The sequence below is a fragment of the Manduca sexta genome, chromosome 10 (genome assembly GCF_014839805.1).
Source record: "Manduca sexta isolate Smith_Timp_Sample1 chromosome 10, JHU_Msex_v1.0, whole genome shotgun sequence".
NCBI classification, from domain to species: domain Eukaryota; kingdom Metazoa; phylum Arthropoda; class Insecta; order Lepidoptera; family Sphingidae; genus Manduca; species Manduca sexta.
The window spans coordinates 7,675,833-7,699,911 of record NC_051124.1 but is presented as its reverse complement, the minus strand read 5'-3'; the positions used below and the strand labels follow the sequence as shown (position 1 = coordinate 7,699,911).

At 33.9% G+C, this 24,079-nt stretch overlaps 1 protein-coding gene across 1 annotated transcript in view; it reads left to right on the top strand.

Annotated features, from left to right (window-relative positions):
- LOC115442697 (protein spaetzle 3) overlaps positions 1–24,079 on the top strand; it is a 47,280-nt gene that overhangs the window by 14,871 nt on the left and 8,330 nt on the right. The window contains exons 2-3 of the mRNA XM_030167830.2: positions 631–1,593; positions 17,268–17,386. Coding sequence (XP_030023690.1) covers positions 816–1,593; positions 17,268–17,386 — 897 coding nt within the window. The 5' untranslated portion in view covers positions 631–815. The remainder of the gene's footprint in view (positions 1–630; positions 1,594–17,267; positions 17,387–24,079) is intronic.

Below are 24,079 nucleotides of genomic sequence, written 5' to 3'. Positions count from 1 at the left end.
AGTTATTGTAATAAGTACACGTAATTTGCTCAATAACAAACCTATTTCATACCAGTAACTCCAATTTAGGTCACAGAATTTGCATAAATTCTCATTAAAAACATATTATTGGGCTATGATTCATTCACCGTTCACAATTCCTAGAATTTCATGCAGTGAAGGGACAAACAGTTTGTGCATTAAACTACACCGTGATGTCTCTAAATTGATCCACGATTATTACATTTACTGATATTTAAATTAACTTCTTAAACCGTTATTTATAACCAAAAGTACAAGAAAAAATAATACAAGTTTAGTACAAATACGTTCTTATTGTTTTTTTAAAAACTAATTTTAATATAACAATGCAATCTACAATCAAGATAAACGTCTAAGGTGCTAGTGCCTGGTACGTTGGATTTTCCCTATTTTAAAACCAAAACGAGCCGAGTCGTCTGTCGAACAAAATCACGATTCGCCTTTCAAATCGATGCCATTTGTAAAGTGGCAAGGATATCACGAAACGGGGGGAAATCCAACCATAAAAGACGCCACACAATGCAACACAACTGGTTCAGTTTCGACACATACGAATTTATACTTTTTACAGCATTCTCGACGCTAAATGTACTCGTTTCATTGTTTCAGATAAGTGTTCGTTGCGTGCCATTGTGAAGTGTCAACGCAGTGTGCCACTACGCTCGTTCTCAGAAGCGCTCCGATGTAGATCCCATGCCGCGCACGCTGTTATGCAAGCGAGCCAGTAACACCGTCTCGGCTGTCGTATTGACATAGCGAGTTGACATTTCGCGCCAATGTCGAGTGAATAGGCAATGGCTTTGACGAACTTTACGCTCGCTGCGGTCGGCGGTGCGACGCCGGCGGTGGTCGCCACGACCCCGGCGCCTCTGCGTGTTGATCTCGATGATTTGCTGTACTCGCCGGAGGAGCAACAGCCGGATTCAGTCCCACGAGAGCCCGGCAACGAACCCTTTGCCCCACCTTCCAATCAACGCAGATCGAAGTTAAGAAAACGTGCGGGTACAACATATCTTCCTCCGCTTAACCAATACTCACGGTATTCAAACACTGTCCCCAATAATCCGTACGCGTCTCAATTACACACTCAGTTATACCAGCAGAATGCAAGACTTGACATACAGATAGAAAACCAACGAGTTCAAGAAGTGAACACGCAGTACGACAATACCGGACAGTACGTTCACGATCCTAGTGGAGATTATGATTATGAACAGAGACGGTTAGGCCCGAACTCGCAGCACCCGTCCTATAATCCGGGATACGCGGATTCGTATCCACCGGCGTCGACGCCGAGCCCTTCTTCTAGTCGAAGGTTCGATGGGAGTTCGAACCAAAACGTAAATAACTTCAATTTTCTAAATAGACCATCGACGACACCCGTGAATGCACCCGCCAGACCGTCCACTGAAGGGGCAAAGTCTGGTAGTGATAATAGTGGGCAGCCGCCACCGGACAGGCCTCGTGGGTTTACTAAAGTGGAGACAGGAGGTGGCTCTGGTGGCAAAACGCAGCTGCACGCAGTACTCGACTACGATGACGACGATTACTATGACGAAGTTCCTGGACCAGGTAACTAATTTATTTCACATTCTTTTAACATAGACGATACGGGAAGCATTATTAATAAATAAGCTATTCTTTATCAGTTTTGAGACACATTAATCTCTTTCATAATAGAATACTTAGTGATTATTAAGTTAATGTTAGTATATGTATGTACCAAAGATGGACGTTAGTCTATAGTTTTAAGGCAAAAAGTTGAGTTAAGAGTTAAAAAAATAATGCCATAACAATACAAATATGTTAGCGGTAACCAACAAATAATATAATACGATTTATGATTTTATATGACTAGACATGGTTTGTATGATTAGGATTTTTTCACAATTAACACCTCTTCACTTAAATTGTATAAATAAAACATATAAAATGGTACAGAATCCAGATATAAACATTTGACGTAGCGAAGGGTACCGAGGCAGATCAAACTAATTTATTTATATCTCTTCCACAAAAAAAGCATTATTCACTAACCGCAACATATGAAATGGAGACAACATACCCAGCATATTTACTTCATAATTCTTTTCTTGTTTTCCTCGTTTGAATAAATACTTGCAGCCTTAATCATTTGACATAGTAGGCCTATGTCATTTTGATAATTTAATATCAATCCTATTATATATGTAATCCTACTGCTGGAAACTGGCCTCTACTAAGAGGATCTAAGTTTTAATCCCCCACGCTGGCCTAGTCCGGGTTGGTGGACTTCAAATACCTTCAAAGTTGCTTAGCCATGAAGATGTGTGACAAACTTTTTACAACGAAATATTAATAACAACGATAATTAGTTTTTTTATTGCTTTGAATGACAAGTCGAGCTCGCCGTTCGCCTGATGGTAAGCGATACGACCGCCCATAAACAGTAGAAACACTATCTAACATCTCGAATTACAAAGTATTGTTTGGTATTCCACTGCGCTCGCCATCCTGAGACATTAGGTGTTAAGTCTTGTTATGTTCAGTAGTTACACTGGCTCCAATGTCTTTCTAGCCGGAACACAACAGTAACTACACACTGCTTGGCGGCAGAAATAGTCATTGACATTGCGGTGGTACCTACCCAGGCGGACCCTCACATATGAGAGACCTACCACCAGCAAGTAATATTCATAATACAACCATAAGTATCCAAAAGCTAATCCAACGAACTCAAGGCGGCAGGTAACAATTAAATCCTGTTCTGAGTTTACCTACGTTTGATTAAAATAAATTGTCGAGACTGACCATTACCGATCGTTATCGATGCAACACTATCGACTCATACGTCACGAGTTGTACCGCGATCGGACCAATTACTTCCACTATCGGTCGATAGTAGAGAATTGTTGTCACTGGTGGAAGATATGGACTTAAGCGGTTTGGTCGAGCATGGGAGAAAACTTCCAAAATTTTTTATTACATAATACAACGTTCGTCACCCTGACACACAACCCTGGCTACAATGGTCTTCAAACCGGAATAAAATAGTAGCACAATGCTACTTGGTCCCAGAAATAGACATTGGTAGTATCTACCAAGCCGGGCTTTCGCGTATGAGAGACCTACCGACTTATTAAAGATAAAAATGTTTCGGTGGCGTTAATCAAATTTCGATTTTACTGGTAACAGATAGATTAATTGAAACTATTCGAAAATAATCTGCCTTATTTTAATATACATGTGATCTTATGTCGCTTCTCACGACTTTTCCTACAAACAATAAAAATATTCCTCTATTTTCAAACGAAAAAATCTACATCTCATAATCTGCTCTCATGAACAGTTTGGGTTATTAGAAACCGCTTCGACACGTTGGAAACTTTTGAGGGTGTCTATGTTCAGCCGAAGACACTTGATGGGCGATGATAATGATGATAATGATTATTGGCCAAACGCTAACGTTGTGCATACATTTTCATGAAAAAATTAGAATCACATTGCAAAATCATCAAAGCATTGCAAATCAAGTTACAGCAGTACATAAAACCGATAATTAAAACATAAACACATTATTATAGTGAATGAGTAATTACATGCGAAATAAATCCTAAGTAATTTCGTTTTCATGATTCACAGTTCACAAGTTTCCCGCCACCATATTTAATTAGTTGGAAATACCTCAATATTTTTGATTAAATAATAACCACACGAGTTATTTGCATACAATGCCATAATAAGACGTAATTAGTAGCTACCTCTAGTATTGATAGCACTGGTTTTATAATATAATGAAGAGAAATAGGAAAGTCAGTTGTTTCATTCTCTAAGTTATAATACATCAGAAACATGATAATATAGGAATGAAAACGTGAGTGAAATTCACTCCTACATAACAAGTTAAAACAAACAGTCTCCACAAAGTACTATAATCCTTTCATATAAAACTCAGTCCCGTCGCATCTCTCTGAACGGGATATATTCAATAACTACAGAATGATTTCAAAGAAATGTGGTGTTGGCGACGCAAATACTTTGTAGTGAAATATGGTTTTAGTTTTAATTATTTGAATTCCGATTCCTCGATGTAATGTTTTTTTTATGTACGTACTTGTCACTTGAGAGGTTTTCGTCGTATGTGAATAAATATTTTTGTTATAACGCCTGTTTAACTTTACGTGGTTGAGTACTGGCTCATCGTCAACATGTGGTATGGAATTAGTTTAAGATGGAAATGACAGGCTACTTTTTATGCCGGGAACATATGGAGTGGGATTTTATGCGGGAAAACGTTCACGCGGGTGAAGCTGCGAGCAATATCTAGTAAGTTATAAAAGCAAGAATAAGAAATAAAGCAAACTCAAATCGCTTACGCCTTTGAATTGTTTTATGTTAGGCCTTCGATCACTTTAGCAGCGACCGGTCACTCAATCCACAACAAACAATGGACTCTATGTCTGATATAGATTGGCTAGAATAAGTTAGCCACGCTCCCAATAGTTAAACAGCGCCTAGTATCACTGGCTGTTGCATTAATGGTATACAAATGTAGCTTGTTACAATTAGTACCACGAGTATACGAGAGCAAACAATTTTCGTGCACAATACGCGGTGTGCAATAACAATAAAGATTGTTATCTTAGTTTATTGTTCGCTATATTTTTGTTACAATGTCGCTTTGGTTCAGTGTCAAGGAAAATGTATGTTTAGTGTTTAGTATTATGATAAACGGCAAATCCTGGTTTGTACTGAGGGTTATTATAACATAGATTAGTATTTTTGTTTCCTTAATTTTTTGCTTGGTTGGGAGTCCACTCTTTATTGTATAAGACAAATCGTGATGTCAAAATAATGAGAATTATTCTGTTCTAGAAGTCATGTTTTGTTATTCTTAAATTTAGTAACAAACAAAAGTTTGTTAAAATCAGTTTCAATGTGAGTCGTTTATTGTTCGTAGTAATTACTTGTTATTTTTCAAAAAGTTTGAACGAGACCAAACTTTACCTTATGACAACTGGGGCCTTATTCTCTATCCCGCACGTTATTTAGTGCGTAACAAGCACGTAACACAACGCATCATGTTTAGGACTATAGAAATTTGGCTTACAGAATACCATTCCACGCACATTTCTCGAAGATAACATGACACGGCCGCGTTATGCGTTTACACTATCATACAGAATAAGGGCCCTGATGTGTTGAAGGATGTATGTATCTCCAATCCAATTTAATTTATTTTGTTTTGCTGTATCATTTATACGACAATTGTGCCAATGTCAAGTTTGAAAAGCCAAAGACAAACGTGCTATATGTATGTAAAAAAAGTCTTTGATCGGGTGAATATGCAAACAAAGATAACGTATAAGAATGGAATAAAAAAACAAACAAATCTTAAAAAGGAATATTTTTATGTGTATCAATTTAGCTGGTTGATCTTGTATCTGTCACAGTAGTTTCAATAATGATGAAGAATACAAAAAAATGGGCGTACGTTATAAATTCGATGTAGCTAACCTCTGTTAATAGTAAATAAATATTTTCAATGGTATAACGAGCTTTCTGTGTAGTCCAATTAATAAATTCTAAAGGCCTTATTTACTTCGCCACATACGCTATTTCTATTACAATGCGAGGTAATTTTTATTTTTCACTTTATACCTCTATACGTCAAATATAACAAACTTGTGCTAAGTATTAAGAGTTATTGTGTAGACCAGAATAAATTAAACATAACATATTAATGAGATTGTGTTCACCGTCTTTACACCGCTAGACATTGTTTAAATGTGAACACCATGTTCATCTGCTAATATGACGTTGTTTTCTTGCCCTATTTCGCATCAAGTACTTTAAATGATACTTATATCTGACGTGATACCAACCTGGTCAACACCTTCATGCTTAAATGCTTCCATCCTGTCTGGTATCAGCATCTTTTGTAGTAAGACCACAGGTTCTTTTAGGTTTTTCGGTTTTTTTTTGCAAACCGAATGAGAAGATGATAATCTCATTCCTTGGTAAGCTATACGACTGATTATGAACAGTAGCAACACCATACAGAACTTTGAATTGCAATATACTGCGTGGCACAGGGCGTTTCACTGCACTCGTCACTTGAGATGTATGATATTAAGTCTCATAACACCAGTAACAAAACTTACGTCTTCCAAACATGAACACAACCATGCATGCTCGGTGGTAGAAATAGACACTACGGTAGCACTTACCCTGTGGCCCCTAATACTACTACAGCGTTACGCTAAAGTACATATTCAAATTCAAATTCAAATTCAAAATAGTTTATTACAAATCAGACTTACATAAGAGCTTAAAATATACAAAAATAAATAAAATTACAGGAAATTATAAACAACAACGCAAATTACCAGGGGTACCCAAACTAGGCAAGGCCTGTATCTTGGGAAACCAAAGTTATTATACGTTAACATTAACACCTTTGCCATATCCCAGGTTTCGTCTCAACAAAAAGCACGGGCGTGGAGCGATGACCTTGATTTCACTTTCGAACAAACGTTATCGGGCTCGGAGCACTCACCTCTGCAAAATTGGCCTTAATGTACTTGGTGTTACGTTATCATTTTACTTTCATCGCATGTAGGATTATTTATATATTAAGCTAGATTAACTTGCTTATGTTAATATGACTGTGAATATGCTTGAATACAGCTATTAATTGAATTATACATCGGTTGGTATACATACCAATGCTTCTTCGGGTATTTCATATTGAATTTTGGACTTTTTATTACGAGATTCTTGTTAATCAAGGAGATTTTGATTGAACCCCTGCGTCCCTTGCATGGTTACTAATTATTTAACTTATTATTAATTAGTTGTGCGTCCCTTATATTTTTCATTTAAAAGCCAAGATCTAAGCTTACGTAGAAAAACATTTTTTTTACTTTTATGTGTTTGATAAATCTTCCAAGATGCGTGCCACGAAAAATTATAACGGGTACCTCGTTTTATGCATTTGGTTATACTTGCATGTAATGCTTTGGGCTTTCAAAATATACTCAAGCAGTATTCATGCGAGTTAAATCACGAAACCAAGATGGACATTTAACTTGTTTCGTATTGCGTTGATAACATTTTCACATTTATACGTAATGCAGGAAGTTGTTCTTCTTTTTATGCAACTAATTCCAATTCTGAACTGGTCTTTCTGAACTTTTATGTTGGGTACTGTCCAAGTTCTTTGCATATAAGGAACTCTCTTATTTATTTTACTGGTAACTTGTGTGTTTACCAACTGCTTTAAATATAAGTAAATTATAAAGATATTTATTAGCTCAGCATAACAGAGAAGTTTGTTGAACTTTTAAATGAAACAATTTTTCAGATTTGATCGCAGTTTTTTATATTATATATTTCTCCCGACGTTTCGTTCGGTGACTGAAGGTGATCCGAGCCGAGGTGTTGTGACACCTCAGTCCCCATGGCCATAAATTCTGCAAAGTCTTCGCAACGAAAATTATAATATAAAACCCGCTATGAAACTCGAAATTTAGTTATATTTCAGTTGTTGAACTTTGATACTATTTTAAGATCATTCAAGAGGAAGAGAGAAATTGATTTGATTTGAGGTTTTCCCAAATTTAATGCAAATAATCCTCCCCGAAATTACTCAATATTTATAATTGACGTGAGTAGGTAACTGAAAGTTAGTTGTAAGCAAAAATAAGATAATTCAACAGAAAAACCGAGTTGTCAATACAGTTCATAGGATTAGTTGTTATTTGAAGTGATGGATAACTATTCAAACGAGCTAGAATAGACAATCGCTTAAGTTCTCTTAAATGGAAACCACGACTAAGATCAAGAAACGTAGAATATTCTGCGGCTAGGGGAAATAATGACAAACGCGAAGTGACTGATAACAGTTGAGCAATTAAGCCTAGGAGGAGCTTACTGTCATACTTTAGAAGAGACACAGCTATTTATTTATTTGATAGACATTTGCTGTGTTATAAACTACAATACAACAATAATATCCTTACGAGGTCTTCATTATTACAATATCAGTATGCTACTGGTGTATTCTGTCAAAAACAGTAATGCAACCTGACATAAGTTGCATTTAATAAAATGGTTTATAATCAAACCTTCAAAAGAAGTTAAATAAGGTTTTCCTTTAGCACGTTACCTCCGTAGATATGCTAACTGACCTAGGTATACCTAACAATATAGAGTTAACTATTGTCGAAGCACGACTTAAATGTATTCTATATCCATTATATCAACAATAAATAAAACGAACGACGCAATTGTATTTACTTCCTATTCATTAGTATTGTTATGTTTTCCATTTTATAAACCTATACTGTTAACTATAGGGTTTATGGCTTTTCTTAAGAACTTTAATGCATATAAGCCTTAAAGAATATTTAGTAGACATACCGCCATTGAAATCTGTGATTTAAAATAGTGTCTCGATCTACATGCAATTTTCAAACAAAACTTCGTAATCAAGAAAATAACCTGTTATACTAAACTGTTTTATTTTGTATAACAGGTTAGGCACTAGGTGAAGTTAGAATATTCGTAAATTAAATAATAACCATGTAAACCAATTCAAAGTTATCGCAGTTCGAGGTTAATGACATTAAGTTATTGGATAACCTAGTACTCCGAAATCATTCAAAGCTTCACATTAATGTTCAATGAAATGAATGTCCACAGTTTGAAGTTTTAAAGTAAGGAGTGAGTACGTGGCTAGTTCTCTACCTCTTAGAATTAACCTTGAGTCCTTGACCAAGTTTCTGTACTTAACATCAATAACTTTCTGTTTCATTTTGAATCTTGTTTTGATTTCATTTCGACCTAAAAGAACCTTAAACGCTTTTTCCTATTTGAATGCAAACAAATTTATGAGTCAATGATGCAGAAATATCTTGTAATGACAACATAGAGACTGTAGAATTGCCATAATTAGCTTATTTTAAAAAGTACATATCTTTCTTTTTACGATTATTTATGTAAAAGGATTGTTACTTGGTTCAAATACCAATGTTTTGTTTCTTTTATACGAGAAGAAATATTGTTTATGGATTCATACCAAGTAAAATACAAGTAAGAAAGGAAATGTCCTTTCTTCTAAATTCTGTACAATATCCACAGATAGTCTGTTATTTTAATTAATAAGTATGTAAGTATATCGCGCATTAAGCTGTTGACGAATTAACCTCGGATTCCTAATTTGAATATGATATACAACCGTCATTCTGAGTCGTCTTATAAAAATCTCGTTGGTCGAACATCGTTGACATTGTTTATGTAAGTGTGGTTACGAAATGAAGAGTAGGATATCGCAACCCAAAGAGAGGGGCAGTGAGCCTCGACATCTCATGTGCAGTTACGACTTCGATAGATTTATCGCTTTGACCAACACATTGTGCCAATAAATGCATAGCTATGTGGAATATTAAAATGACGTACGGTTCAGTATTCCTATTTGGATTTAAGTGATTTTTAGTGCAAATATGTGGCCAGGTATATGTTGTGGTGAGTCATTGTGACGTTACGTGTCAGTGTTGCCAGCTTCATGGTGTGCAAGGGTGTCTTTTGAATAATTATTTCTGTGTATTTTTAAGCGTAATATTGTATAAATTAATTTTAATAGTGTGGCAATTGTAAATATTTAAGTAATAAGTACGAGCGATACTAGTGTATAAAACATATTATATTACCAGTTGCAAACATTCCAGATAATATTTTTAAGAAATAGCCATAGAATCATCAGTTCAATTTACAAACAGAATATAAATCAAGACTTCTAGATATATAAAAATATTACCTGATATAATTATAATAATATAAGAAGGCAGTATTGCTGGACACTGCACGCATTGTGAGGAGATCCTTCACTTTCAATCCCTTACCCGTGGCTTGGGTCTTGCGCTCCGCCATCAGAAGGTGATTATTCTTAAGATATATATAAAATGTAAAAAAGAAGTAACTTTAAAACTAAAGTAAATAAATAATAATACATACGTACTAAGTATCTCATAATGTATTATTATATTACTTTACCATCTCAATGAAGCTTTTGAAAGGACGTTGCCCCAATTAAAGCAGGTGACCAAGTTGTTATTCGCAATAATAAATATCTTGACTCTCGTCACTGTAGGAACTAATAATAAAATACAGTTATCTAAAACAGCTACCTGTCAAGTACTCTAGAATATTAGTTACTATCAATAAATATGAACAAAAATATCAGAAAAAAGTAGTCTCTTCAGACTTCACGGTATGTTAATTGCAAATTCATAATTTCTATATAATATGCTTATATGTACGACAAAATGAATATGTCTATATTATTCTGTTATCATTTTGTAAATTCTAGATATTTGTTTTATATGGCAAATGGGGTAGTCATCACGCTTTGTCCACGATATAATCTGACGGGAATCTAAATCATCCATCTGGTTTCCATTCAAAGACTCCAACGTTGAATTCCGGGATGCCATAAAATTAACATGGAAAAAGTTGCCTGTCTGTTAACTGATGGATACCGTTGAGATATTGGGATTTACAGCTAAAACTTTACAGTGAAAATCCTTAATTCCCTGATGGTCTGGGTCTGATTGGATTGGCCACATAACATACTTTTCTTTTTCCTTTTATAATAAACATCTCAAATAAACAGGAACAAGGACAATCACAGAAAGACAATAATGTTAAGTGTATCAGGCTTGACTAAGACTCTTCATAGGTTTTTCTAAAATGGAAAAAAAATCCGGAATAAATATTTTTCCGGGATAAAAAGTAGCTTATAGCACTCAGGAGTTACGTAACTTCGCAATAGTGAAAAGAAATTCAAAATCGGTTTAGTAATTTTTGAGATTAGCATGTTCAAACAAAAATAAACTTTAGCTTTATAATATTAGTATAGATTACAATAATAGACACAAGAAACAGAAATATACGAAAATAACCGCAAAAAATATAAACAAAGAAGATCATCTTGAAGCCGGTTTGACAGACGAATTATTGCCAAAATAATGTGTCTTGTTACGTGAACTGTTATGAAAAGATATCCATTATATAATCGGTGAAACTGAGTTTTTAAATCCAATCACAAGAATCTAGATCTCAACATGAATTACTGCGGCTGAACGTTCGAGGACATAAATTAATTGCCACCTTACTTAGATCATTTGGACTATTACACGTATAATTCAACTAAAACGTGCAGCGTACGAAAATCGAGCTAATAAATATTATAAGACAGCCCTTTCAAATACCGACCTTATTCTGGCTTGTGGATATAGTAGTTTCTTTATGTTCACAATATTTTATCTGCACCGTCTATTCAGTGGAAGTTAGTTGTTCCATTGCTTTCAATGACTAATTTAGAGGGATTCTTCGTAAATCGCTTTTTAGACTGTTTATATAACTCTAAAATTCGTTCGTGTTCTTAAACAGATTCTAAATTTTAACACAAAAATTATGTTCGAATAGTAATGAAGTCATCGTTCTTTATATCATCTGTTTTAAAGATCTCTTACAAATTCAATATCATTATTTGTGAATTCTATTGCTCAATCCATCTAAGATAATCAGTCATTGTTCAAAACTAATCGTTGAAACATTCAGTTACTATGCCGAATACAATCTTCATCTCGCTTCAAACAGATGTCTTGTTCTGTAGGTATGGATGCTCCATTATGCAAATATTCAACTTTAATGTGAACTACATCCGGTGATAAAATCGTGTCAAGGACGAAGATTACGACACTAATTATAAAAACATCTCGATCAGTGTAACACGTGAGGCTGTTTATGTCATCTCATTTAGTTCTTTTTTTAGCATGGGTTACACTTCCTTATTTATATTTGTGTCTAGATAAATTACTTATGAGGTTAATGATTTCTTATGTTTACGCGAATGTTACACATACATTTAAACTATATTTCGAATTTTATCGCGGTTTAAATATTTTAGTTTTCTCCCGACGTTTCGAAGACTTTGCAGCCTTCATAGTCTCGCGGGGGACTGAGGTGTTGTTCATGCGCAAAGTCAAAGTTACAATATCTACCTACATTTTACAAATATACAACTTTTTAAATTTTAGCTGTTAGTGCTCCGATCTACGCAGAAGAAAACTAAAATTTTAAATCCGAGATAAAATCCGAAAAATAGTTTAATTTTAATACTTATTAGGTTATTTTTGATATTGTTAGTGTAAGTTATATTGAATTGTTCTGCTCAGCATCAGCCTGGAATCTGGAGTTAGAGCCTGATAAGGAGAAACCCCCCCCCCTCCCCTATCACATCATAGGATACTTATTATCCTAGCAATATTTATTATCCAAAGATACCCAGTTACATTATAGTGATTTCCAATTAGTAGCACTTAACATAGTAATCGAGGCAGTTCATTCATGATAATTATTTTTAGAAAAAAAATAAAAATCTTTGTGTCAGTATTTTCTAGTTTGAATTTCGAACAAATATATTATGTATATTATCGTAAACTGGGATTAATTTGGATTTCGAACAAAAATGTGTATATTACCGTAAACTAGGGTGAATAGATATCGCGGGTGAATATAAATGTGGGAAACGGAACGTGATTTGTGATTTATTTGAAGACGGTGTTTTTGTGTCGGTATTATATCCTACATAAATATTTTCGGTAGTTATTTAAACTTGTCTCTAGATATTGTCTACAGTTCCTGATTACGTATAAATCAACTATTTTAGTATACAGCGATATTTTAATAATCCTGACATAATCGTAAAATTTAATATCTTATAGAAAAAAGTGTTTGTGCAATTCACACAGCGGTAGAAGCGAAACATCTAAAAAATAGCCTAGGAGAGATTCAGATGGATATAGAGTATCAGAAGTATTAGGATAAATGTAAGGTTTATTATTTTTACATAATACTAAAACTTACTTGCAAGATTTATTTATTAGTGAGATTATAATATTCACATAAATAAAAATACACGAATAATACAACACGCTTTTTTTATACTAGAGCGTCCTAACACGCAGGTGCAAACACATGTAACAAAGGATGCAAAATGTTGCATACAGGCTGGTTGAACGCTGTTCCTTTTTCAAATATCGTGACGAATTTACTTTTTTTTTTTTATTATTTAACAAAAGGCATAACACAGAACACAGTCATTATAAAGAATACTTAAGGCGATACCTCAAGGTCCATTTTCATACATTTTGTTTCGGCTTTAATCTGGGTAACTAAACAAGTATTGGCAAGTAAAGAATTTAAATTCACGTCTAGTTAGTGATTAGTTCTCGCAGTTGAAAGAAAAATGTAAAAATAATTAATAATCATGGATATTTCTGCCTTTAAAATTTCGTCATATTAAATTTTAAAGGCCGAAATATCCATGATTATTAATTATTTTACGTTTTTCTTTCAACTGCGAGAACTAATCACTAACTAGACGTGAATTTAAATTCTTTACTTGCCAATACTTGTTTAGTTACCCAGATTAAAGCCGAAACAAAATGTATGAAAATGGACCTTGAGGTATCGCCTTAAGCACTAAATTACATTAAGACTAGATTGTATTCCTTAAACTTATGCCCTAATTGAAATTATACTACGGAAACGACTCTACAAAAAACAATTAATAATATAAACATCTGCTTATACTTAATTGAGTTATATAAACATAAATTGTATGGAAACTAAATTGTACCTATAAACTACTTAATTTTCATTTCATCGAGTTTCAAATCACAACGATTATAAAGAATTTTTTATTCAATAAGCGCCTTAATTGACCTATGCAATTTTGTGTTTTAATACCACGTAAAAACTTTTATTTCACATCGTATCCTATTGCATTATTTGATTGTTAATGTACTTAGTTGAATAGTTAAGTCTTTATCTATTATTAAAACAAAGCAAAATCTATATTCAACAATATTCTTTAATCAAATAAAATCAAGACACTTATACTTTTTCTACAAATTGAAGATTAATACACACAAATGGAGAGTGAATAAAAATATCTTTGGAGGCATTAGACACGAAGAAAGAGGTAAATAGATACATGTGAGGACTTTATAGTAATGAAAACAGGGTCCATACAAATAAAAAAATTATATTATTATTGATTGTAAAAACTGGTTGTCAGTGCATTACAACGAATTTTTTTCTATTCACCCCAAATGCCGGGTAAATAGAAACAGCGCACATTTTCTTCATTTTCTGATAATTTACGGATATGTACACGTCTTAAGAGCTATAATAATATCACTCCTGTATTATATACTGTCCCTCTGCTGGGCACGGGCCTCCTCTACTACTGAGAGGGGTTAAGCCTTAGTCGACCACGCTGACCTAGTGCGTATTGACAGACTTCACATACCGTAAAATTCCTATAGAGAACTTCTCAGGTAAGTATGTAAGTTTCCTCACGATGTTTTCCTTCACCGTTAAAGCAAGCGATAATTCACAAAGAATACACACACATAACTTTAGAAAAGTCAGAGGTGTGTGCCCTTGGGATTTGAACCTGTGGACATTCGGCTCGGCAATCCACTCCACAACTAATTAGGCTATCGCCGCTCAAGGGCTTATCTTATGAGCTACTATACGTTAATTTACACTAGAACTTCACAAAATGAGACAATAACTTGTATAAAACAAATTATCCATGAAAATTAACGCAGTAAAATTAATTTTCCTTATATTACTGTCGTGGTATTGCATGAGTAGATCACACAAATATTTCAAGTTGTTTTCGAGGAAAAGATTTGAAAAAATCACAACGTAACCCCACTGCTTGAAGTTACTTCATATTTATGCGCAACTTATACAAATTGTTTTACTGGTGATTTTGCACGGGGTTTACATTATGGCGAAACAATGACAAACACGTATTACGTAGTATTATTAAAATATAAATATTCTGGGCGCAAATTGGAGTTTAATAATTTTTAATAAATATTTTAAAGAAAACTGTCTTAATTTATAGAATGAGAATTAAATACATTTTCTTTCCCATCGTGGCGCTAAATAGTTACGTGTAAATGAATATTTCCAAGCGCTTAGTAAAATGGCTTTTAGTTACTGACCTAGCATCACAAGTATTGGCTTTGCATTCACGTAGTCTTGTTCACGAGAGGTATGTTTAGAGCATACGCCATCTTAATCACGTCATGGATGCAGCATTAGAAAGGTTACTTCATCCACTTGCGCTGTATTAATCTTCCCAGAAATTCATTCTTAATTGCTTCATTATATTATTGAATTTCTGGCTGTTGTCTATTGTCTCCGCTAATATGGTATGCAAGGCTTCTGTGACCTTTTTGACGAAATTCCTTATTTAGATATTTGTACCTAAAACGAAACCTAAATAAATGAATTCCACACGTTAAGTTAACCTAAAAAGATAATAATCGTAATTATTATACCAATGTCAGTTCACAGCTGTCCGTACAATGAACTATAACCACTACCATGTTTTGTAATCGTTTTATGCTATAAAGTTAAATTCGCGTGAAAGTTTGTATAATCATATTGTTGAAGAGAAATCACGTATCGTTACATTATTGACATTTATACCAGATGTAAGTATTGAGTACTCTTAAAAAACACATTATATGGTAATTTAAATTGTGATTACGAATTCTTATATGGTGGTCGTTTTGAAATTTTCTTGACTGGTTAAATACACCTGATTGCGTTTCATTGATGGATCTTTCTTACGTCGAAAAGTATACACTAAATGCCTTCATTATTATGAACTAGCTAGGTAACATATAAGGAAATATTGACAATATTTTTTGTTTCGTTACTTAGGAAGAAGCATAGTTTCTCTCTTCTCAGATGTATAACATTACTCCGAGAATATATGAAGAGAAAAGCAAGAACAATTTGAGGCACATAATAGAAGCAATCATAGGGTTAGGTGATTCAAATTTGTGACCCTATAGGTATCATTTCTATGCTACCTCCTTAACGATTGCACAACAATAATAATTAGCAACCAATCCCGCCTACCATCAAAATCCATCAATCAAAAACCAACTTTAACCTAATTTTATTAATACATAACCTAAAAACAATTATGAAGTTATTAACGTATTATAGACCCTAAACTCTTTTGATCAAGACGGCAATTGACTTCACACATATAAAAAATGTAGAAATAAAACTCATACAAAACTAGCTAACAATTATGTTTAAATAATAATCTATCGAACTATGGTAAGGGAGTGCGCGTGGGCAGACGCTGGTGCCAATAATTACAGGACTATAAAAACATAGCCTCAAGAGCTGAGTTCATATATATTTCGTAAACCGACCTGAATAGGGTGCCTCGCAGACTATTATGAAATACTAATAGCTTTAATGTATGTGAACACTCAGACGAACCAAATTATCATTCTTATATGCAGCGTTTATGCAAAGCAGAGTCTGTTAAAGATGGTGCTTTGCATATTCTATGATGGATGGTTAGTATTTAAGTATATTTTAGTGTGAAAAATGAAGACAGATTCGGTCGTCGTTTATGACGAAATAACTTTAAATACCAACATAATTATTTTTTACATTTAAGTTTGTCTTAAAGATAGCACTATAAAAATGTCTTGTTGTTATTGTATAAAAAAGGAATCAACGTACAGCCATTTTGATTTTGCCATAATGATCTTGCGAGCGAGAAGAGGAAGAAAGATATAATACTAGTGTATAAACAATAAGCGGTTTATACTAAATTACATTATGTAAAGTAGATCGCAACCTGCACAGCAAACTAGGCGTAGTGAAATAGGACCTAAAACCTCTAGTAGATGAAGCTCATGGCCACCAGTGAATAAATATAAAAAGGGCTTACTTTGGTAGTGTTATTATACGAAAAATATTGCCGAAGTTGGTGAAATACACTAGCTCATTTTTAGAAAGCGTTTTACAGGGACCAACATAAATCATTTGCACACACGCACACATTTTATCCCCAAAGGGGTAAGTAAAGGCGCAACTGGGACATCCACTTTCCGCCTTGTGTATTTGTGTATTCCGCCGCCGGCACAAATTCGAGACACAGGACTGATAGTGAGCAGAAAAACCCAATAACACTGCGCGACCAGGGGATCGAACCCGAGACCTGAGCACTGCAGTCGTACCGTAATACGATTCCGCCATCGACGCAGTCAATAAACAATTCGATGACGTTTAGAAACTTTAAGAATGTTTTGCATTATTTTCAACCGTAGGAAATAGCTCACAACCAATTTGTCTGATTCCAGGTCTCCAACCAGCGGTGACTCCGCTCCAAGGTCCAATCCTCCTGCGCAATGGATCAGTGCCCGTTGTGCCACTCACATCCTATCGGACAGTCAACAATGGCTCCTTCTACCAAATACCAGTAAGAGTTTATATTTTACAAATCGGGCCCTTAGGACTAAAGTTACCTAACGTCAAATTTTGTGAAAAATTCTGATTTTGTGAAAACATTACCTACCAAAGCACATTCATAATAACCTTAGGACGAGAAAAAGAGAAAATTATAGAATAGAAACAGAGATTCTCACTTTCGACGACTGCCCAATTGTCTGCCTTCATTGTTTTCAATTATATTTTGTCCATTTCTCACAAACCATTTTTTTGTGTTGAGTTACCTTAGTTCTAAGGGTGTGAAACGTATTTAAATAAAACGTAGTGACTAGTAAAGCAAAATTGATAAATCTTGTTGAGACGTAGAAACGAAAAAATAAATCAATGAATTGTAATCGGCAAAATGTGTGTAGTTTATGTGATAGAAAAAATATTATCTCGTGAATACATAATAATACTAACAGTGTGGATGTCATAAATATTTATTTACTTTTGTTATTAAATGTGGAGGCAATATTTTTTCCATTAACAACAATTTTTTGATAGGTCACATTATAAATTATTTTACGTTTAGCGAAAGAGACTTAGTACAAGCTTGTTTGCACATACTTAATAATTATAAATGCATAAAATTCTCAAGTTAACATGTGTAGTTAATTATAAATAATGATCGCTGCATACATGGAAGGACCACAGTACCGACGATCTTACATTTCGAGTGGTGATAGCCGATAGGCGAGAGCCTATTGCCATACCGAGCACAAATTCTTTTATTATCCAAATGATCTTTTCAAATATTAGCACGTATCCGACTTATAATTTCGCGCTCTACCGACGTAAAATATTGCTATGAATAAAGCTATTCCGTCTTACTATAAACTTTATATACTGTCACTCTCTGATAGTTACTTAGTGTTCTGTCTTGCTATGTTAAGTGACATTTGTAGCCAGAGAAAGCGAAACAAAAGATTGTTTACCTATGGCAGTATACAGCGTTTATTATTAAGACGTACACAACAGTCAAGCAAATTAAAACCATAGTTCTTATAACAAGTGCTGTTAAAATCAGCGTGGTAACTTTTTTAATCTTGGTTTTAATTTCAGAGTTTTTATCTTTAGCATATAAGACCACGACATCGTAACTAGTTACAATATAAATACATAATTCAATAGATAGTGAACATAGTCTTATTTTGGATAGGTATTAATACAGAAATCGAGTCAAACAACAACAATGAGTCGACTTATTTATTACATAATAAAAAAAAAATGATAATAAATGACAAAATTTTCTAGCGTTCACTGATTTTGCCTTAGATAAAATACATTAAATCAGACCTAAATCCATACTATTTAATTGGTACATGAGTACCGCGGACAGTATACATACTGTATAGTACTCGCGTCACATAAAGTCGAAGTCAAAGGTACGTCGTTTCCATGTATGAAGCAACGTGTTGTCTAATCTGCGCCTTCGGCAATGTTACCGACGATCATTTGTTTTGTCTTTGCCAATAATGCACGTTTGTTTAACCCAGCTTTGACAATTTTCATTTGCTCAAACATTGTGAATAGGCCTAAGCAAGTATTAACTAAGCACATGTCATAAAATAAACGGTGTAATTGTCGAAGAACATTACACGTGAACAGATAATTTTATAGTGTTTCTAGTTGTTTAATTGTTAGTAGTAGACTAAGATTAGTTTGGTAATCGTTTTGTGAGTTGCAGATTGAAAACTACGCTATTTTTTAACTGATGACGTATAAAAATTATAAATACTGTGCTTAATTGTAAAATGTAGGTATATATTTTAATTTTTAATTTTCGTATGACCAACAAGTCATTTCGTCCCGTGACTAAGGCTGCAAAGTCTTCGAAACGTCGGGACAACATTATAATATAAAAACCGCGATAAAATTGAAAAAACAAAAAGAATTATTTCAATGTCTAACAACCGCGTAAACATAAGTTACCTCACATAGTTGAGATAATAAGTAATTGGCCAAAAACGAAGTTATGCCCTACAATATGTATAGTATTTGCTCTTAATGTCAAAAAAATATTTTCCAGCAAGATATCATATAATTTGACTTGTTAGTAGAGCCGCGTACAACCTACTTCAGCATTGTTAAGACATTTTTAAATAGCCTTTTTCCCTTTAAAAAGATTTAACATGACAAAATTTCACCAAGTAAATATATTAAGTCTCATGTATTGCCATTTACCGGGCCCACCACCAAACCCTGAGTTGTTAATAATCAGAAAATTCCAATATCACTTTTATCGGCGGATTAACAAAGATCTCAGCACGTTATTCGAAACTATGCCGGCGAGGCTGTGAAAATCTACGCCTATTCAAAATCAGAAGTATTGAAATAAGGTTTATACTCACAAAGATGAGTGCTAAATGCGCTTTACAAACGTACTTCACGATGAAAATACTGAATAGTGCCTTTGTTTACTTGCGATTTGCAATCCGTCTCGTAGGAATCTGGTTGAATTATCCATAAATGGTATACAATAATTACATAATTATGTTTAGTTCATATGTGTATTTGATTAATGAAGGATCCAAATCCTTACTAACTTAAAAAGATTTTCTTAAAGCGATGTAATTCTTTGGGTTGATGCCCATATCTTCATCGTGGTTTATAAAATATTTGTATATTTTAAGCGGCTTCCAAAAAACAAGGTTCTCATAAATTTTATGATTTGGGGCTTTCAAAGGCTTGTATATATCTTGGCTATCGATTCAAAACAAATAAATATGGATTTTGCACCGCGGATACAACCGTTGATTTCGGATCATTTTAATTTACATATTATTTAAAATTTGGTATTTCTTAAGTACCAACAGAATGAAAGTCTTTCCAAAGTTAAAGGTTGTCAGCCGAGCATTTTTCAGGTAATAAGCCATAAATAGGAATTCAAATTTCATCCAAATCCATTCAACGATATGTTCGATTTTTACAAATTTTCACATTTGGAATATTTCCAGTTCCATTACGTCACAGCACATTGACTCACAACTTCTAGTCCATCAGTATGTTTTTTTATATAATTTGGTAGTAGCGAACATATTTGTAAAGCCCTCTCTCGCTTAAGTGTTTGCTCATATCACCCACAATATCTGCGAAATCGTGGGTGTAGTGCAGACCAAGCCAAAGTAAGAAATAGATATTTGGGAGGGATTTTGATCCTCCAAATTCTACCAATGAAATTGTGTGATGACAGCAATATATAAATTGTGCATACGAGCCACTAGTCTTCGGGATGAATGAATGTCAACAGTGAGATGGCACTTGTGACAAATTTCTCACATTAGGGAATATCACTACTAACAAAATTGAAATGAACAGTAAACCTAGCTTAATAACAAAGTCACAACGCGTCGGTTCGAATTCGAAGAATCAAAGTTTCTACAATGCATATCATGTCTAGTTTACTTTTCTACATTGATTTCTAGTGCGTTTACCTTATACTGGGGTGAATGTTCTCAACAATTGAAATAAGTTTATAAATTGTTTTACATAGCAGTGGATGTTACAAATCGCTCACGTTTCATGTTTTATCATCTAGCCCACGCGTGTGACTCAGGCTAGGCGAGTTGGGATGGACGTTTCCTGCGAGACTACGCAGTCGCAATTCTAATAAGATTTACATTATGTTGATATCTATCGGAAATGTAGTCCGAATGTTTTGTTAAATGGTTTTGCGTCTAATTGTTTGCGGGTTTTCCTTATATGTTCATCTGTTCTAGTAAGAAATAATGTGAGATATATAAGAACAATTAAAATTGAATTCGTTATATAAGATCTATTTTTTTTTTTGCCAACAATACGTCGTGAAATACACCAACAACCAAGAGGTCAACAGTTTCGGTTTATCATTAATTTACCTTTTCTCAAGGTTTTTAAAATGGAAGAAATGCTCTAGAGTCTAGAAAATAATATAAAATTTGTTTTGCCGGATCGATAAAGATTAAATCCTTTGTCATTAATGACAAAGCTTGTAAATTATTTATGAAAATAGAGTGACGATCAGAAAATTGTGGTTCTTTTAAGCTAGTATTGGATGCATAGATATAGTTTTAATAATTGAGAGGTCGTAAAACATCATTTAGCGCGGGGTAGATTAGAATAAGCTTACCTTTAGATCATTGGCGACCATAAACTTGCAAAAAATTCTCATTGAATTAATTATTTAATAGGAATATTTAGGATGTGAATTCGATGAGGCCATGGTAGCAACTGCCAATTTACGATTCCAGAAAAACACATAGATTTTTGTTTTTTAACGTATGCCTGAAGTTTTTTATTTTTTATAAACTGACGTACAGTGCTTGCACCTTTACCTAGAAGTAGCAGCATTATATAAATCGTAACAAATCTTTGCAAGGTCTAACCAATTCCCTAAGGAGGGTAATACTTTTCTTTGTATCCCTTCGAGCCTCCTGGAAACGCGGCCCTGGCTAGTTACCCCATTCACCACTTTCTAAGGCCACCTATGCCTACTTTTTCGAATGCAAGCACGAGCTATGAGTCACTCGTATTTCGTTTACGGACGGTTCGTTTGCTTTATTTTTGGACTGCACTAATGACTATGGGATTAAAGTTTTAGTTTAAAACGAATCCCATTAATTTTCTTTATTGGTAAATATTTGTGTTAAATTGGTTTCCAAATTATTTCTAATGGTTATCTTATGATCTTAGCGATGACTTATTTAATAAAAAGATAATTCTCATATGTACCTACCTAATTTTTAAATATGGAAATTGTTATTGCGCTGTCCTTGGATAAAAACAATACGATAGACGAAGGAAAATTCACAAAGCAAACTCATCATTAGAATTAATTTCTAATGAGCACGCATGGTATGTCCGACGAGGCCCGCTAATTGTCCGGTGTATTTGCAGTAACAAGTACTTAGACTGAATAATTTATTGCTAATTACATACTGTATATCATTGTAGGCAAAGAAATATTTTTTTGAAGCTATTGTCTATGTTTTAACTTGCAGAACCGTGTCGTGAAGTTTGAGTAAGGAATACTAAACCAATTGTCATAATGCCTACTTCAACACGAAAATAAAATTACTTCGCAATAGACACTGTCACGTCCGCACTGAGCAAACATCAAGGTATTATATCTACTCTATAATACGTACCAGTGACGAAGAGCCCATATAACTCAATTCCTATCGGCTTCTATTTCTGTAAAATCTATCATTAGAAGAATTTGCAGACTGCATTTATGTATATTATTAATACCTTTATGTTGTGTCGGCTTTCCTTTCGGAATAAATCACCCTTTGCTACTGATACGTACTTACTGGACTCCACGAAAGTACTTTTATTTTATTTTTATAACTGAAAGAAATATATGCTATTTTCAATAAAGTGTACACATTAAAAACACGCGTGTCAAACTCTAGAATACAACTTACAATTTAATTAACAGTTGTCATGCATACTGACTTATTTACTCGTCATATTACAGACCTATTATGGCGTAATGTGTATCATAAGTCACGATAAACGGTTTACATAACATACCAGTCCATAATTTAATAGATTACTTTATGCCAAGTACATAAATAAAAAGTAACTGGAATTTTATGCAGTGGTCCACTATGTTAGCTAATGAACCTAATTTAAATCGTATTTGAGAGAAAATTAAGCGGCGTTAGCCTAGTTGGGTGTGGAACGGACTGCCGCCACAAGTGTCCGCAGGTTCAAATGTGTGTATTCGTTGAATTATCGGTTGATTTAACAGTGAAGGAAAACATCTTGAGGAAACCAACATACCTGAGAAAGAACCTAATTTTAATAGTATTTGATACTAAGAAAATTAAGCAACGATAGCCTAGTTGGGTGTGAAAAGGACTGCCGAGACGAATGTCCACAAGTTCAAATGTGTATATTCTTTGTGAATTATCGCTTGCTTTAACAGTGAAGGAAAAGATCGTAAGGAAGACTGCACACCGGAGAAATTCTCTAAAGGAGATATAATGAGGATGTGTGAAAAATTGCGTCAAAAAGTGTAAAGCGCTAACTCCACATTAAATTGAGGTAAAAACAGTTACACCTACGTTCAGCAGTGGACTTCATCAGGTTGATGATGATACTAAAAGACAGGTCTACTTGACAGGTCTCCTAAAATGTATTAAGTACTGTTTACTTTGAAAATTCAAGACTTAAGTGTCGTATTTATAATTTGTTAAAATTTCCGTATAAAGTATTTTTTTTAATAAGAAGGTACATATACTTAACACATTCTGCTACGTAGGTACGTGTATTGAATTGAGTCGTATTTTTTATAGTTAACTGCCGACATTATCCTTTGCATTCTAAATAAACAGCTAAACGAGTTAATTTAAAAACATTATTAAATTTAAATCGTAATTACTCTTATTTGCGGTTCTCTTACGAATAAAACGTGATAATTGAGGGTAAATGATACGTGATAAATTATCACAAAATTCTTAGCCTTACCTACAGCATTCATTGAATCTATTACAATATGCAAAATGTAAAAAAATGAACGAAACAAAATTTATATAAATATCGATTACTATCGAACTGATACTGATATTAACTCAACTGATATTAGGAATGAATTTCAATTTTCCCCGCGATTCTTCGTAGATGTTTCGAATATCCATCATCCCACAAGATAAAGAAACTAAGTAAACAACACTTAAAAACAAGTGGAATCAGCTTT